At 51.6% G+C, this 14,868-nt stretch overlaps 1 protein-coding gene across 5 annotated transcripts in view; it reads left to right on the top strand.

The window, feature by feature from the left end:
- Positions 1–14,556, top strand: part of MVB12B (multivesicular body subunit 12B) — a 68,878-nt gene extending 54,322 nt beyond the window's left edge. For 4 of the 5 annotated variants that reach the window (XM_056351154.1, XM_056351156.1, XM_056351157.1 and 1 more), the window contains 3 exons: positions 3,679–3,734; positions 5,562–5,621; positions 7,212–8,000. In XM_056351154.1, the coding sequence (XP_056207129.1) occupies positions 3,679–3,734; positions 5,562–5,621; positions 7,212–7,595 (500 nt within the window). In that variant the 3' untranslated portion in view covers positions 7,596–8,000. Of the gene's footprint in view, positions 1–3,678; positions 3,735–5,561; positions 5,622–7,211; positions 8,001–9,691 lie in introns of those variants that run through there. The other variant, XM_056351159.1, reaches the window with a different exon arrangement.
- The last annotated feature ends 312 nt before the right edge of the window (positions 14,557–14,868 follow it).

Below are 14,868 nucleotides of genomic sequence, written 5' to 3'. Positions count from 1 at the left end.
CTCCTGGCAGGTGAGGCTCTGCAGCCGAGCAGCAATTCCATGTGCAGGGTCAGGAGCTGCAACCACTCAAGGGCTGTGGCTGCCTTGGAACACACTGGCGGAGGTGGTGTTCCCGCTGGCCCTGCTGCTGGCCTGGCTTGGAGCAGCTTTGTCTACCTGTGCAAGCAGGCTTTAAATGAAACGTGCAAGGTACAAATGTCCTATAGGTATTAAAAATATTTTAAAGTCACAGTCTTTTAAAATGTTAAAACCTATGTGGATCAGTGCATGAGCTTACTCGTGTAGTGGTATGAGTAACACTACTGATGGTAATGCTGTAAAAATGTGATCTTGCCCACCTTTTCTGTTCTGAATCAGTGCAGGTTGCCTTTGGAAAGAGAGCTGTACTTTATCATTCGCCGGCACCAATTTCTTTTTATCCCTTTGTGTTACTGTCTGCTGGTCTTGAACGTGGCACAAATTGACATTGAGAAGTGCTGAATAGCTCTTGGCCAGACTAAAACAAGAACTGCAGCTCCAGGCCAGAGCCTGGCTGGTAAGTCTTGACGCTGGCCCTGGCAATGGTAACACTGGGCAGAATCGCAGCACAGCGCTCTGCTCATCAAAGACTGCCAGGAATGCCTCAAAAGCAACGGAGAGGAGGTGGGAAAGGAAAAAGGGAGGAATCAGAGGCTGCTGATGATGTTTATTTACAGTACATCAGAACAAGGGACATGGAATTAAAAGCCTCCTACATTTCTGGTTTCATTTAATTTTCTTATGAAAGTAACTGGCTGCTGTAAATGGTAGTAGCATACTGTCTGGTGGTGCACAGCGGGAGCGATGGCACCCGTGCCCAGACCCAGGTGCCAGACACCCCGGCAGACCACAGTGCAGCGACGGGAGCTCTGCCCTGCCTGTTGCTGGAGATGCCGGGCCCTGGCGATCGCTTCCTGCAGTTACCTTCTGCAAGTCTTGGTGAGCTGGGGGCAGGGGGAGTGCTTTGAAGGGGTCAAGCCATACGCTTTGAATGCAAGCTTGCTCATGTGCAGCCCCATCACGGCAGCACTGCTGCTGGTGCTGCACAGCCATGCTGCACATGGGAAACATGGAGAGATGGGTCCTGTGTGGGGAGAGGTGTCTGCCAGGGCTGGGCACGTGCTGCTGAGCTGGTGGTGCAGCAGCTGGCGCTGCCCGGGAGGTACGCACTGCAGAGTGCAGGGAGGGACCGGTGCTGCAGCCTGGCCTCGGGACAGCCTGGCCCTGCTGCGGCGAGGGGCTGTGCAGCGGGCAGGGGTACGCAGCACTGAGCCTCCCCTGTAAAATCACTGCAAAAAGGCATTGCTGCAGCTGGAGTTTTGTTGGAAGCAGCATGGTTTTGTTCAAACATGATGCAGTCTTGTTGACATGATGTAAAAGCTAATGTTAATGTGAGACGGTTCAGTGTTGTGCTGGAACAAGTTGTCGCTGCAATTGTTAATCTTCTTGGATTTGTATATACACTCTTAAAAGGAAGCTGGGTGCCTCATTCCTGAAGTCCTTGTGAACGTGAAAAAAATGAGGCAGCAGCTTTGAATCTCTCCCTTCCTGTGGCCAGTGCTGCTGGAGGGCAGGCAGCACCTCCCAGGGCGAGGTGGGGGACACAAGGGTGTCCTTCCTCCAAAGCGGTTCCTTTGTCCAGGGCCATTGTCCAGCCTGGAAGCAGAGGCAAGGGATGAGCAGCCGGTCCCCACGTGTCGGGGGGGGGGAGGGTTCCCCACTGGCCAGCACTGGGGGCTCCTGGAGCTCGGCCAAGCCGTGGGGCAAAGGTTGCCACCCTCCCGGCACTGGGGAGGCAGCCGGCTGTGGCAGCCTGGTGCTTGAGTCCCATAAAGTTTCCTGAATTGGTGGGTATTTAAATCCTTGTGACTCCTAGTGCCTGGCTGTGAACAGAGCTGTTGAATGAGTGTGTTATTTTCCGATTTCTCCCTTTAATGTATTTTACCAGCAGCCTGGTGACGGGCCTGACACGCTGGCTCCTGTGCACGCTCCTGCGCTTTGGGAGTGCAGCATTAATAACACACTTCCATGCATCATGCCATTTTTAAGCATGATCGTTATGATAAAGGGCATATACTTAATTACAGGCCTGCTTAATTACAGCTCTGTTGAAGCTCGTTTGTTTAGGAGAGTGCTAATTGCGCTGCTGAGCCTTTGGCACACCCTGCTTTCATCTGCTGCTTTGCTCTGCAGTTTTGAGCTCTGAGAGGACTGGAGTGCTCAAGGACCGAAGGACGGATGGAGGCAGTCCAGCGGGGGCTGCCGCGAGAGCACGCACGCTCATTGCAGCTTATTCTTTAAATTACTTTACAAAAGCCGGCGTGTGACTGATCAAAGCAGGTTTCTGTCGGGATAACAAATGCAGATGGTCTTTCAGGTTCAAAACTTCCTGGATTTGGTGATGCTGCTTTTTATCTGCTTCCTTTTGTTTCGCATAGCACTGTGGCTGCCACAAATAACTCCAGTGGAGGGGGTTTTTAAGTCGAAAATATACAAAGTAAATGTAAAATGCTAAGTATGCTTAGTAACCCTTGTTAAATCACTAATGTGGTAACTCATTGGTGCTGATGGAAGTCACAAACAGCAAGTGGAGAAACACTGGGTTCCTGGGTGCAGATGCTTTGTGAAAGAAAACCCTATTTGAGGATTACTTGAGGGCATTTCAGGGCTTAAATTTGCTCTAGTTTGAAGTTTTCATTTCTTTCAGAGCTGAAATTTAAAGACTTAGAACGTTAAAGACGTAACAGAAATAAAGGGGGTGTGTTTGGGGCTGCACTCTGCCTTAGAAATGTGCCCTTTTCAGTCTTGTGTGGAAATTGCTGAGTTACATGTTTTAAAAATAAGTGTCTCCCTTGTACTGACACGTCTTGTGGGAGGCATTCTGTGACGTTTCTGAGGTGGTGATAGCAAGACAGAAACACTGAACATCATTGCACTAAGAAGAATACACCAGACAATATAAAGGCAAACCAGCCTCTTGGTGTCAGTGAGGTTGTGCTACAGAGTTGGCCCAGTGATACAAGGCTGTTCTGTGTGTTGTGATGTCCTTGTGTCTGTCTTCATATTCCACTGGTTTACATCTTCCAGATGTGGTTTGCAAGTGTCTGAGATCCATTGCTCGCTGTTGGGTTTGCCCTGGCAGGAGCCAGGCCGGGGAAGGTGCTTGGCCCTGGATTTTTTATTTCATCCTGCCCAGGCAGTAGTACTGACTGCCGTGGGGAGGTGTGTGTCACCTGAACGAGGTATGGTCCTTAGCCTCTTGCTCAGACACCACTGGCTTTGCTCAAATGGTTCTGTGTGGTACTGGTAAACAGATGTCTGTCCTCTTAAACTGTGTGTATTTAGTTTCAGTTTCAAATACTGCCCTGTTTGAGCAGCTGAACCAAATCGGAAGACTCAGTGTTGAGTGTATGAGATTGTATATGGATAGAGCAGGGAGGGTTTATTGAATTCCTGATTTGGTAGGGACTAACCCAGCTGTGACTCGAACAGAGAGAAACCACTGACAGGTTAGAGGGAGGAAAAGCCTGGCAATAACTTCTATGAGGTATCAATCATGTGTCAATGCCATGAATACCTGATCTGTCACTGGGAATGTGTGAAGTTGCATGTCAAAGTCAGCTGGAAATGTGACATGTCTACTCGTTTTGTCCCTTTCAGCAATGGATGGAGTGCCTTTTATGATTTCAGAGAAGTTTGCCTGTGCTCCTGAAGGGGTGAGTTGCCTTCTTTGTTCTCCCAGTGTCTAAAATTCATCTTTGCATGAGGAACGATCACAAAGCATCAACACAAACTACCCATTTCTGGGAGCTTTTCTTTTGTGGGGCCTAATACGTACCTAGTGCTTGAGATGACCCAAGGTTGTGTTTCACAATACTTTCCCATAGTGTGGGAATGGCTTTTGCCAGATTACTTCTAAAACTGAATTGTCCCAGGACTTGAAGATTTATCACCACCAGAAACAGGAATGTCAATGGGACTCTGGCGCTGGAAACATACCTAATTTCTTAGCTTAGATTGTAAAGAAAGCTGCAAATGAACAGCTCTCCTAGATTTAACCTGCTGTGGAGATGGCATAGTGCAGTCAGCTTTACAGCTTCCCTTTTGTGCCCCAGAAGTTCAATGCAATGGTAATGGCATGGTGCACCTTAGTGATGGCAGCTGCCATGTGGCTCCTGCGGCTCCGCACCCTGCATGGGCAGAGCTGGGTGGCCACACGTGGGCAAGGATCTTCCAGAGTTACTCACTCTTGGTGGGCGCTGGTGGTTTTGCAGGTGGAGCGCAAGCAGCTGTAGCTGGCCCGGGATAGCAGGGTTGCCACAGCTGCGCTGGCCAAAATCCAGTTTGGTGGGAAGGCTGCACCCTCATGTTTGCGAGTTCCAGCCTGTAAGGTTTGCGGAGGTGGATATGTCCTAATGACACCACAGCTGGACCTCGGCTGCGTTCCAGGGAGCAGGAGCAGGGATGGAAGAACGATTTTAGGATTCCCATTGCCCTCTGCCATGGGAGATTATACAAGCCAAAGTGTCTCAAGTGCAGCAACAAAACAGGCTGGGTTATTTTCATGTGGCGTGTTTCTAAGTGAGTTCACTCCTGGAGTGGAGTCCTGCTCGGCATGCCTGTGCTGCTGGCGGCAGGGCTCCTGCCTGGCAGCGGGGAGCTCGGGAGGGCACCGCGTCCTGCGTCCTGCCTGCTTGGTGCCGACAATGGCCTGGGCAGGACAGGTTTGCTCAGCTGAAACAGAAACCCCCATACCGCTTCAGAATTACTTTTGAGTGTCACTGGGCCAGTCCTAGTTTAAGTTGGTGATCCAGAGCTCAGAGGCTCCACCTCCCGTTACCAGTTCCCCAATCCATTTGATCCTAAAACAATAGCTCTTTAAAAATCAATTTACAAGAAGCTGTTAAGGCAAACACCAAGCCTCAGCTGTATCTGATTTTTCATGTTGTGCTCCCACTTTGTGCTTTCTTCTTCCTGCTGACACAACCTGCGTGTGCAGCCGGATGCAGTTTTTCACAACCATTGCTTTCTGAAAGGGTTGTTTATGGGCCGTTATTCCCAGAAAGCTGGAGTCCCTGCTGCGAGGACAAATGCAGAGAGATTAGGTCGTGCTAATCCTCCCCTCGGATCCTTTAGACACCATTGCCACCATATGGTCAGTTTGGTCAGGGCTTCTCACAGCCGGTGCTGCTCACACCTATGTGCTGTGGCCATATGAAATCCATAGGGTGTTACAGAGTGCGTTGCAGTAACAGCCATGCTGCAGCAGGGAGATGGCTGAGGAACTACCTGTGTGAAGTGACACCGAGATGAGTGTCAGCTGTCCCCGCTTAGGGAGAAAGGCGTTAGAGCTGTTATTCCTAACCCGCCTTCTGCTTCTTCACTCTCGTGGTGGACTGAGAAAAAGGCTTATGCACGTGTTTACAGATGGTGCCTCTAAATCTCTGGTGATAAGGGTATTTGCTGACTTTAAACAAAAACAAAACAAAACAAAAAAACCCCCTGAATTTGACATTTCTGTTTCTTTTTTTTTTTCTTGCCAGATGCAGCCAGTTGATCTCTTGGGCATCACAATCAAAACTCTTGCAGAAATAGAAAAGGAGGTAGGTAGCCAGCCAGGCACTAAGCAAAAGTGTCGTGAGAGCTGTGTTCACTTTGTTGTGAGATCCTTTCCCTTATGGAAAAGGCCTCCCTTGACTTCCCCAAGTCACTGTTGGTGGATAAAAGTCAACATGATTCAAACAGTAAGCTCAGAATTGGGGATGTCCTCTGTGATCTGTGCCAGGTGAAGGTACTTTAGATGCTGAATCTAATGGCAGAGTCTGCTGCCCTCCGTTTAATTCCAGATGTCTTTCTATTTAACCTTTCTCATTTATTAACAAAACACGTTACAAACGGGACACTGTATTAGGTTGCCTCTTGCGTCTCAGGGAAGCAAATGAACTTGTCTAAGCAATGTCAGGTGAACTCCTTCATCGTTTTTCAGTTTGATAGTGCTGGTAACGTTACCAGGAAAATGGGGCTGCACTGCCAGTGAGTGTGAGTCTTCTAGGAGCTTGGGGGAGAGACATGTATCAATCTGAGGGTGGTCTCACATTCTTGAGGGAGCGTTTTGGTATATGCGTGACTTGGGCTGCATGGTGCCAAGGAGCCACCTGCTCTGCAAGGGCTGCCTCTCGGCTGAAGTCTCAGACCAGGAGGAAAATTGTTTCAGCAGCACATGCTTCTTCGGGTACCACCAGTCACAAACATATCTTGTGCCAACCAGCTGGGTTGAAGGCAGAGAGAAAGAAGATGGTGTTGCAAAACCTCCAGACTCATCATGACTTCTCCGCTTTCTGATTCCAGTTGTGAGTCCAGTTTCCTGAATCCATCCTCTTCTCCCGATGCAAGTTTTTTCTGAGTACAAAAAGAAGGTGGTCGGTTGCCAGGGCTTTCCAGGCACCCAGTGGGCCAGGGGAGCACCGACGGTGGCTCAGTGCTGCCCGACGGGGGCAATCACTGGCAGAAGCACCTGCCGCCTTGGGCGCTGTGGGCCTGCCGTGTGGCATGTGTGCCCTGCTTCTGTTTGGGGCTGCCTGCGCCCGTCACGAGGGCCCCACGCACTGTGAGCCAGGGGTGCTCAGGGCTGCAAGCCCCTCTGCATGCCTGCCTCCTTCCCCCCACTCACGCCAGGAGCTGGCCATGGGGCAGCAGGTCCCTTTTGCTGGGGGGAGGGCAAAGTGGTGTTGGATTTGCTTCTGTTGTCCTCTGCGTGTTGCCTGGTGCAGGAGAGGTCTGGGCACCACTGGGGGGGGGGCTGTGCAGCCCTGCCCCATGCCCCTTGCAGGCCAGTGGCGTGCAGCGACACTGGCACCGGCGTCATTTGTGGCCTTGGGAGGAGAGGTTGATACCTGCCAGCTCTCCCCACACCCTCCCGTTCTGTTACAGGCTGTGTGCATTTCAGAGTAATGAAAAGTATAATTATGCAGCCCATATTCCTTGATGAAGCATCTTGTCTGTACATAGATAGCTGTGCATATAAATATTGTGAATTTCTGCATGGCTTTATTTCCCTTGCAAGCAATAGCACCATTACAGCAAATCTTCTGGATTTCCAAAGCAGCAAGAACATTTTCCCTGGAGCTAGATGCCTTGCAAAAAATATTCCCAAAGAATTCCAAGAGTTACTGTTCTCTGTCGTGCATTTGCAGATGTGTGCACCCTGCGAGGTGAGCTGCATGGACTCTGCCCTTTCGGGAACGCTGTTGAAAATGGGTGCTCAGGCTGCACCTGGAGCCCTGCGGTGCGGAGTGGTGCGGAGCGGAGGGCCGGCGGGCTGGAGGCGAGGGTGCCGTGCGGCCGCCGCTGCTCTGGTGGATGCCGGGCCCCGAGGAGCGGGGCCGCGCGGGTGTGGCCTCACGGCGCCTGCCCGTCCCGGTAGCGGGACAAGCACCGAGCGGGCGGCGGGGCGGCACCGCGACCGGGCGGGCAGCGGCGTGCGCGGCCGGCGGGTGCCCTGGGCCTGGCGGAGCCCTCCCCCCGCCCCCCCCCGCTGCAGCCGGGTTGGGCGGAAAGTCTGGGGAGAGGCTAATTAGTAAAGCAGCATCTCCGATTAATCATTCCTCCTAAACTGACAGGGAAGGCGGTGCGTTTAACCACCTCATTGCTACGAGTTTTCGTGGGCTGCTCTTCGCGAATATGTTTTGATGAAGAAGTTGTACATCTAAAAGGGCTTAAAATTTTAATTTTATACAGAAATATTTTTCCTTGTTCTCGTGTTTGTAGTCAATTCTCCGGAGTGCAGTCACATGAAATGTTCTTTAAATGAACATATTTGCTAACTGGCATGATTTCAGTTTTTAAAACATTGGTTCCAGCAATTAGGCATTTTTTTCAGTTCCCAAATGACTAGAGAAATTCGTCTTGATTATAATTGCTCTTAGCCACGCATATCTAATTTGTGTCTTTTTAAGTGTTAATTAGTAAACAGTTTGAGCTGACATCTTTATGTGTTTGTGTGTTGAAAAATGAGGCTTATTGCTTATTTAGCTTGGGGCTGGTACTGCTAGCTGTGACATCATGACATTGAGGTGAAATTAATGAAGACGCGTTTGCCAATTAAAACGCAGCCTGCAGAAGGACGGCTCCGTGGCGCGTCCCCTTGCGCCGTGCAAGCGGCCGCTAATGCTCGGCTCTGTGCGGCCCGGCCCGGCGCGGCGCGGTGCGGCTCGGCTCGGTTCGGCTCGGCTCGGCGCGGCGCGGCGCGGCCCAGCCGGGCGGGCGCCTTCCCCGGGGCCGGGGCCGTTCCCGCCGCCGCCCAGCCGCGCACCGGCCGGGGAGCGGGGCCGCCGCGGAGCCCGCGCGCCCTCTGCCGGCCCGGGGAGGGCCCCGCTGCAGGGCCCGCGGTGACCTGCGCTGCAGGGCCCGGCTGATGCCCGCGGGAGGAGCAGGCCCTGCCGCAGCTGGGCGCTGAGGGCTGCTGGCGAGCCGAAGCGGGGCGGTAAGAAGGTTTTGGCGCTGGAGCAGGGAAGGCCGAGCCACATCTGCTGGGAGAGCCGGCTGCGGGAGCAGGCCCAGCTTGCCTTTCCAGCAGGGGCACGCAGCCCGCACACAGCTCCGAGGGTGCCTGGCACCACGCACAGGCCCGCAGCAGCCCTGGCATAGCCAGCCCGGCCAGCACCGTGGCCCTAGCCCCGCACACGTGGCCGGGGTCAGGCACCAGCAAAGTCACTGAGTTCCCGAGGCCGCCGTGCTGGCTGCGTGTGCCGAACCCCAGGCTGGCTGCTGAGGAGTGGTGACAAATGAGTCTGGCCCAGGGGAACAGGGGGACATCTTGGTGACATCCCAGGAGCCATAAAGAGGACAATGGGGAACATGAAGGACGGTTCATATCCAGGGCTGTTACGGTGGGTGAGCCGGCGCCGTGTGCTGCTCCTGCTTCAGCCGCAGCACCAGCGATGGGAGAGCCGCCGCCGCCCTGGCCTCTCCAACGGGTGCCATGGCATGGCAAGGGGCCACAGTGGCACCCAGGGTGGCCTGGGGCTGTCAGGATGCGGCCTGTGGCGTGCCACGAGATGGCACTGCTACGGTGCACTCGTGTGCGCTGTGGCGCCCAGGCCTGCACCGCCCCATCCTGCCGGCAGCAGGGTTGTCCCTCAGCAGCAGGGATGTCCCTTGGGCTGTAGCAGTGTCCAGCCAGCTGCAGTGACATCTGTGGGCTGCAGAGACACGAGTATAGGTGTTGTCGGCCACCTTGCCAAACTAAAAATGTTAATGATGGTAGTGTAATGATGGTAGTGTAATGATGGTAGTGTAATGATGGTAGTGTAATTATGGTAGTATGCTTGTGTAAATGAGGCCTGCAAAGGGGAATCTTTCTGACTAGCTGCTTTACGTGCAGGATGACTGTGGCTGTGTTTGTGTTAACGCTGGGCTTTAGAAGAGCGGAGTGAATCCTAGCCAGGACAGTTAGATGTGGTAGTTCCAGCAGGCTCACGCGGTGTGGCCATGCCCAGGGCAGAGGGACAAGGTCACAGCTCAGGGAGCTGCCAGGCACATTACTTATGTCATTCTTCTGCTTGTGTATCGTCCCGGCACAGGCCGGGGAGCATGGCTGTGTGGCTGCACACCCTGGCCCAGGCTGCCATCGGGCAGTGCCCCACGGTTCCCTCTGTCTTGCTTTGTCCCACAGTACGACTACAGCTTCCGGACAGAGCAGAGCGCGGCGGCCCGCCTGCCGCCCAGCCCCACCAGATGCCCACCAGTCCCGCAGTCCTGAGAGGGGCCGCCGGCGCTGGAGCAGGCGTGTGCATGCATACTACTGAGCGGGACACGGGACGCAGTGCTGGGGCCATCCTAGCAGACCTCTCTCGTCCGGCCATCACCGCCCACCCTGTGCTGCACCACCTCCTCCTGCACATGCCACTCCACGCATTGGGACTGCGCAACCCTTCAGCAGCTGCCACCACCCTCTCTCGCTGCTGCAGATACCTCTCCACGTGAGTACATGACTGGGAGCCTGACAGCAGCTCCTCACTTGTCCTCACTTTATAACCCCTGCCGCAGGACAGTCACAAAACCCAGAGCTGTTACAAACTGCTGTGAACAGCAAGCCATGAGCTCATGGATCATGAAGAAATGCTCAGCAGTGAGCCCTAAAAGTAAGGAAGAGTAAAAAATATGGCTGGTTAATCTGCAAGCCTCCAGGCATCACACCTGAACTGACATGGAGCTGATGGGCTCTCGACACCGCCCGACTGGAGGCCCCCTGCAGCGCTCTGTCCAGCGGGCAGCACCGAGCCATGGCGGATGCCCTGTCTGCCTCTGCCGAGGTCCGGGCACACAGCAGCTCCGCCGCAGCCGGAATCAACCCGAGACTGTGATCACTTGTTTTTGCTGTAGGCTGGTGGAGCTGGGGACACTTGCTCAGACCTGCCTTGGGCTCTCTTTCCAGAGACCAGCAAGGTGGAGGGGTGTAGAGAGCACAGGCTGCACTGCAGTTCCTGAGGTGAAGCACCTCTGCTTTGCACAGGGTGTCCATTTGTCCATCAGGAACTAGAGCGACAAACGTCTTGTATTTCTTTCTGGGCTGGATGCTGGCAGCGGCCCAGGCAGACCGCGGCAGTGCCCCGCTGACCCCTGGCCAAGCTGCCTGCGGAGCTGGCGCCCTGCTGACAACTTGGATGCTGTCACTTGCTGGTAACTTTGGACAGTTTTCTAATATTTGCCCCACTAGCTGCTAAAAAAAAAAAGAGATGTGCCTGTTCCTTTGTGCACTCATGGGGAAGCACTGAACTCTGACGTAGTGCAGGATGAGAGTGGGATGCATTAAACCCTGACCTCAGCCTCCTTGTGATCGCTGACCTTAGCTCGCTCCCGAGTCAAATGCATGTCTTGGAGAAGTCTGTTGCTGTAATAAGTTATTTAGAAGTGCCCATCTGACTCCATGCTGCTTTTTCAAGTCTCTGCTGTAGAACAAAGCTACATCATGGCAGCAAAATGGCAATTTTTAAGTAAGTGTTAAAACATACAAATTTTTATATTGTAAAATACTGATTACCTAACCCTATTGAAATGCAATTGCCATAGTAACAAATAATAGTATTGTCGCTCTCAGTCTGGGTCGTATGTATGCCCTGACCTGCTTTGCACTGCTTTTGATTGATCTTGTGTTTTCTAGTTGGACAGAATAGTGACTAACAGTAGGTTTTGTACTGTCAGCTTGTATTTTTTATTTGTATATATGTAAAATATTTCTTGTCCAAAGAGTCATTTCTGGTTTTAAGGCACCATACCGTATTGCTGGGATAATGAGCACAAAATACTATAACATTCAGGACAGACTGAGTCTAAGTCTTCGCTTCAACTTCTTCCAATCAGGTAAATAATTTTCTGAAACTGCCTCTGTAAAGCAAGGCCGTGCAATTGGAGAGCAGAGGCCAATTTGGTTGCAGGTGTGTCGTATTTGGGCAAAAGAATTAAAGCTATGCCATTTGCACCAGCTCTGGAGGTTTGGGTGGCCCCATGGAAATGCTCGTTTACTTGGAGGTTGCAGCACCATTTTTAGTTCTTATTTATCCTGCAGGAAAGAAAAGCCAGACCTCACTGCCAAGCTTCACAAAGGCTAGATTGATGATGCCGACATCGACAAATGAACATACCATGGCAGCCTGGTCATTCGGCTCAGGTTCACTTGAAGTTCAAATCCACTCCATGCTGTAGTACTATGCCCATCTCATCCATCTTTTGTCTTTCTATTTTTCTGCTTGTATTTTTTTCTGTAGTTTTCTGTGGCATCCATTCATTGCTTCTGTGGCTTAGTGGACGCTGCAGGTAGGTAGAAGCCATCTGCAGCAGTGCATTCCTCATATTTTTGGGATGAAGGAGCTGCAGGGAACTGACCTTCCTTGTTACTGATTGGTGGTGGAGGAGTGAGGGCTGCAGGCTGGTGCAGGGCGGTCGGTGCAGAGTCTGCAGAGCTCCAGGGCAGTTCCTGCCACAGGGAGATGGGGGGTGGGGTGGCTGCCAGGAGCCCCTCCTCAAGCCACATCATCCCATGCTGAGGGCAGGGCTGACTGTGCAGCAGCTGGAGGGCTCAGTGAGGAGCGAGTTCAGATAGCTGCTGAGCCCTGTGTTCAGTGGGGTACTCCCTGCATATGCCTCAGAAAAATGGGCATGTAGCTTTGGGTCCCTTCCTGTGAGATTTAGCTTCAAGAAAATCAGTAGATAAAGTTAGTGCTTTAATACTTACAGCAACAGTTAACATTTGGTCAGTCGTCTTAGAGATGGTGAGCTCAGCTTTCTCTTCAGTGACCTACAAGAAACACTGGATAGCTCAAAATGCTGATGGGATGTGCAGCTGGGACAAGCATCTAAGAAATCTTCAAAGATGTATTTGTATAGTTGGTTCTCACTCTTCCCTCTTACGCTGGGCTAGCAAAGCTGCTTCAGGGTGCATCTGCAAAAAAACTTGAGAGATTAGCTTGATCTTCACTGTGTGTTTCTGTGCTGTGGCACTGCAAGGATAGCCTGTACTGAAAGCATGAATAGTACAAATGCAGTTCTTGTGGTACAAATGCAACAGAACTGTCTTGAGCAAAGAGCTACAGCTGCTGAGAGGCAGCTGAGCTCTTGAGACCTGCTAAGCGACAGCTGGAAAACAGCATTTCCAAAGGCTCAGAGCCAGTGCTTGGAAGCACAGTGAGACACACGGTGCAGGTTGGTTGACTATATGTGTCATCTTCTCAGTCCGCCAATGATAGGAAGCTTTTATATTGCACCTCTGAATTCCCAATACCTTGGGCATCAGGTCAGCATTTCCACGGGCAGATTTTATTTGCTGTTCCATAACTTTTGTACTCGCAGCAGCTCATTGCAAGGCTGGTCCTTGCATCCTCCTTGCAGCAAGTCCCCTGTTGGTGTGTGCCGTAGCCAGTACCAGCATCTCTACATCTTACTCCCTCCCTGTCTGAAAGGCAACTGTGGTAGCATTGGCCCAGGTGAAATATTCAGGGAGATGTTGATGCTGACGGTGTCTGGCTGTGGAGGAGCTTTCTGGAGCATAAGGGGAGGGGATGAGTCAATGGAAAGCAACAAAAGTGGATTTGCAGAGCTTTCCCAGATGTGCTTGGCTACCTTGCCTCTATTCCTAGAACAAAACTAGTCTCTAGGTAGCTTAATCTTGTGGCTGATGGAGAAATCAGTTTGCCAAATTATCCTATGTCTGCAACAGAGACAGAAAAGCAGCAGTGAGGGGTTTGCTTGCTGTAAAATACACCTTCTGATGTGAATTAGTAGTGACACGCTGCCTCCTGGATTTCTCACGGCAAAGAGCAGGTCGTGTGCCGAGATGACTCGTGGGCCATCCAGGCCAGGCTGTGCTGTCTAATGTGTTAACAATGGAAAGGCAAGAAATTAGTCCAGAAAGTACCGTAGAGTGTGAACTTTGTGCTAAAATTCAAGTGTGGACAGTTGTAGCAGGTGTCTTCCCTGTGGGAGCATCTCGTAGGTGTAGTTGCATAGGAATAAACTTCGTCAAACTTTTTTCCTTTGACTGTCACTGAGTTTGCCCGTGGTGTTTGTAGGAGAGGATCCCCCGTGAGCCTCCTGTATAGTGCGAGGTTGTTGGTAGTCTGTACCTTTGGGCTTGTTTTGTTTTACACCCATACCTGTCCCCTGCTCCCCGGTTTCCTGAGCTCTTCAGACTGAACCCGCAGAGCCTGGAGAAGGTCCCGGCACGGGCTTGGCATGTGCCGGGTGGATGCCAGTGGCAAGGGTGTGCGTCCACAGGTCTGGGCGCTTCTTCAGTGGGGCCCTAAAAATCTGCTTCTGGGAGGGAAATTGGGATGCGGTGCCTTTGGAGCTGGCTGGTCGCACGTTGGCCTTCACCTCCCTGCTGCCCTCAGGCAACACGGGGTCTGTCCTCCCAGATGTGCCCACCCGGCCGCTGTCCCAAAGCAGCCCCAGCAGCCTGGCCGGGGTGGCAGCAGGCACATCACGCAGGTGCCAGCAGAGCAGCTCACTGGAGAGCCATTCCTGCTCCTGCTGCAGGGCATGCGCGTCTCGCTGTGTTCCAATAATTACCTCAGCCTTTGAGCCTTGACAAACAGAACGGGAATTTCGGCAGCAGGGCAGCTGAGATTAGTTATCCTGAGACATAAAATTCTGACAGCATTGCAGTAGGGGGGGTGCTCCTCTACTCATGAAAAAGCTCAGTAAGGTGCTGCTCAATTCATTCAATACAGGGAAACCAAACAGTTTGGATATTTTGGTTGTTTATTGTGCACTTGTTTCCTAACAGCAACAGTTTTAAATGTCATCCTGCAAATAGAAGAGAGAAACCTTTTACACAGTTGCAAAGTGTTTTTCTAAGATGCAATGCATTTTGTTGGGTTATTGAAAGTGAATTTACTGTGCATTAATCTTACGAATGTTACTACATTTTATATTTATTTTAGATGACCCTCCTGTATTTTACAAAGGGAAGTTTCGTTGTGTGATAACTTAGTCTGTATTCTTAATATAATTTGTTAAATAAAACTTGTTTTAATCAGTTTATTCTCTGTGCTTTGTGTTTTAAATTTGGAGTTTAAGAAGCTTAAAACGCCACAGCTCTGACTTGTGGGAGTCCCTTGGACTTGCAAGTCATTGCATTGACTTCTTCAGATCCCAAACCTGGATATTTTGGAAGTAGTTAAAAACATCAGGAGGAGCGAAGCGTGAGTCAGTGTTTATTCTGAACAGAGCCCCAACATAGAGGTTGTAGCTGTGGCACCTGGAACCACTTCTGTTTCTTTATGTGATTACAGGTTTGCTTGGTACAGGTAATGCCTCTTACAGCAGGGCTGGACTTTGGCAGGCATTGGGCTT

Source organism: Falco biarmicus, chromosome 9, assembly GCF_023638135.1.
Source record: "Falco biarmicus isolate bFalBia1 chromosome 9, bFalBia1.pri, whole genome shotgun sequence".
NCBI classification, from domain to species: Eukaryota; Metazoa; Chordata; class Aves; order Falconiformes; family Falconidae; genus Falco; species Falco biarmicus.
This window is presented reverse-complemented; position numbering and strand designations above follow the sequence as displayed.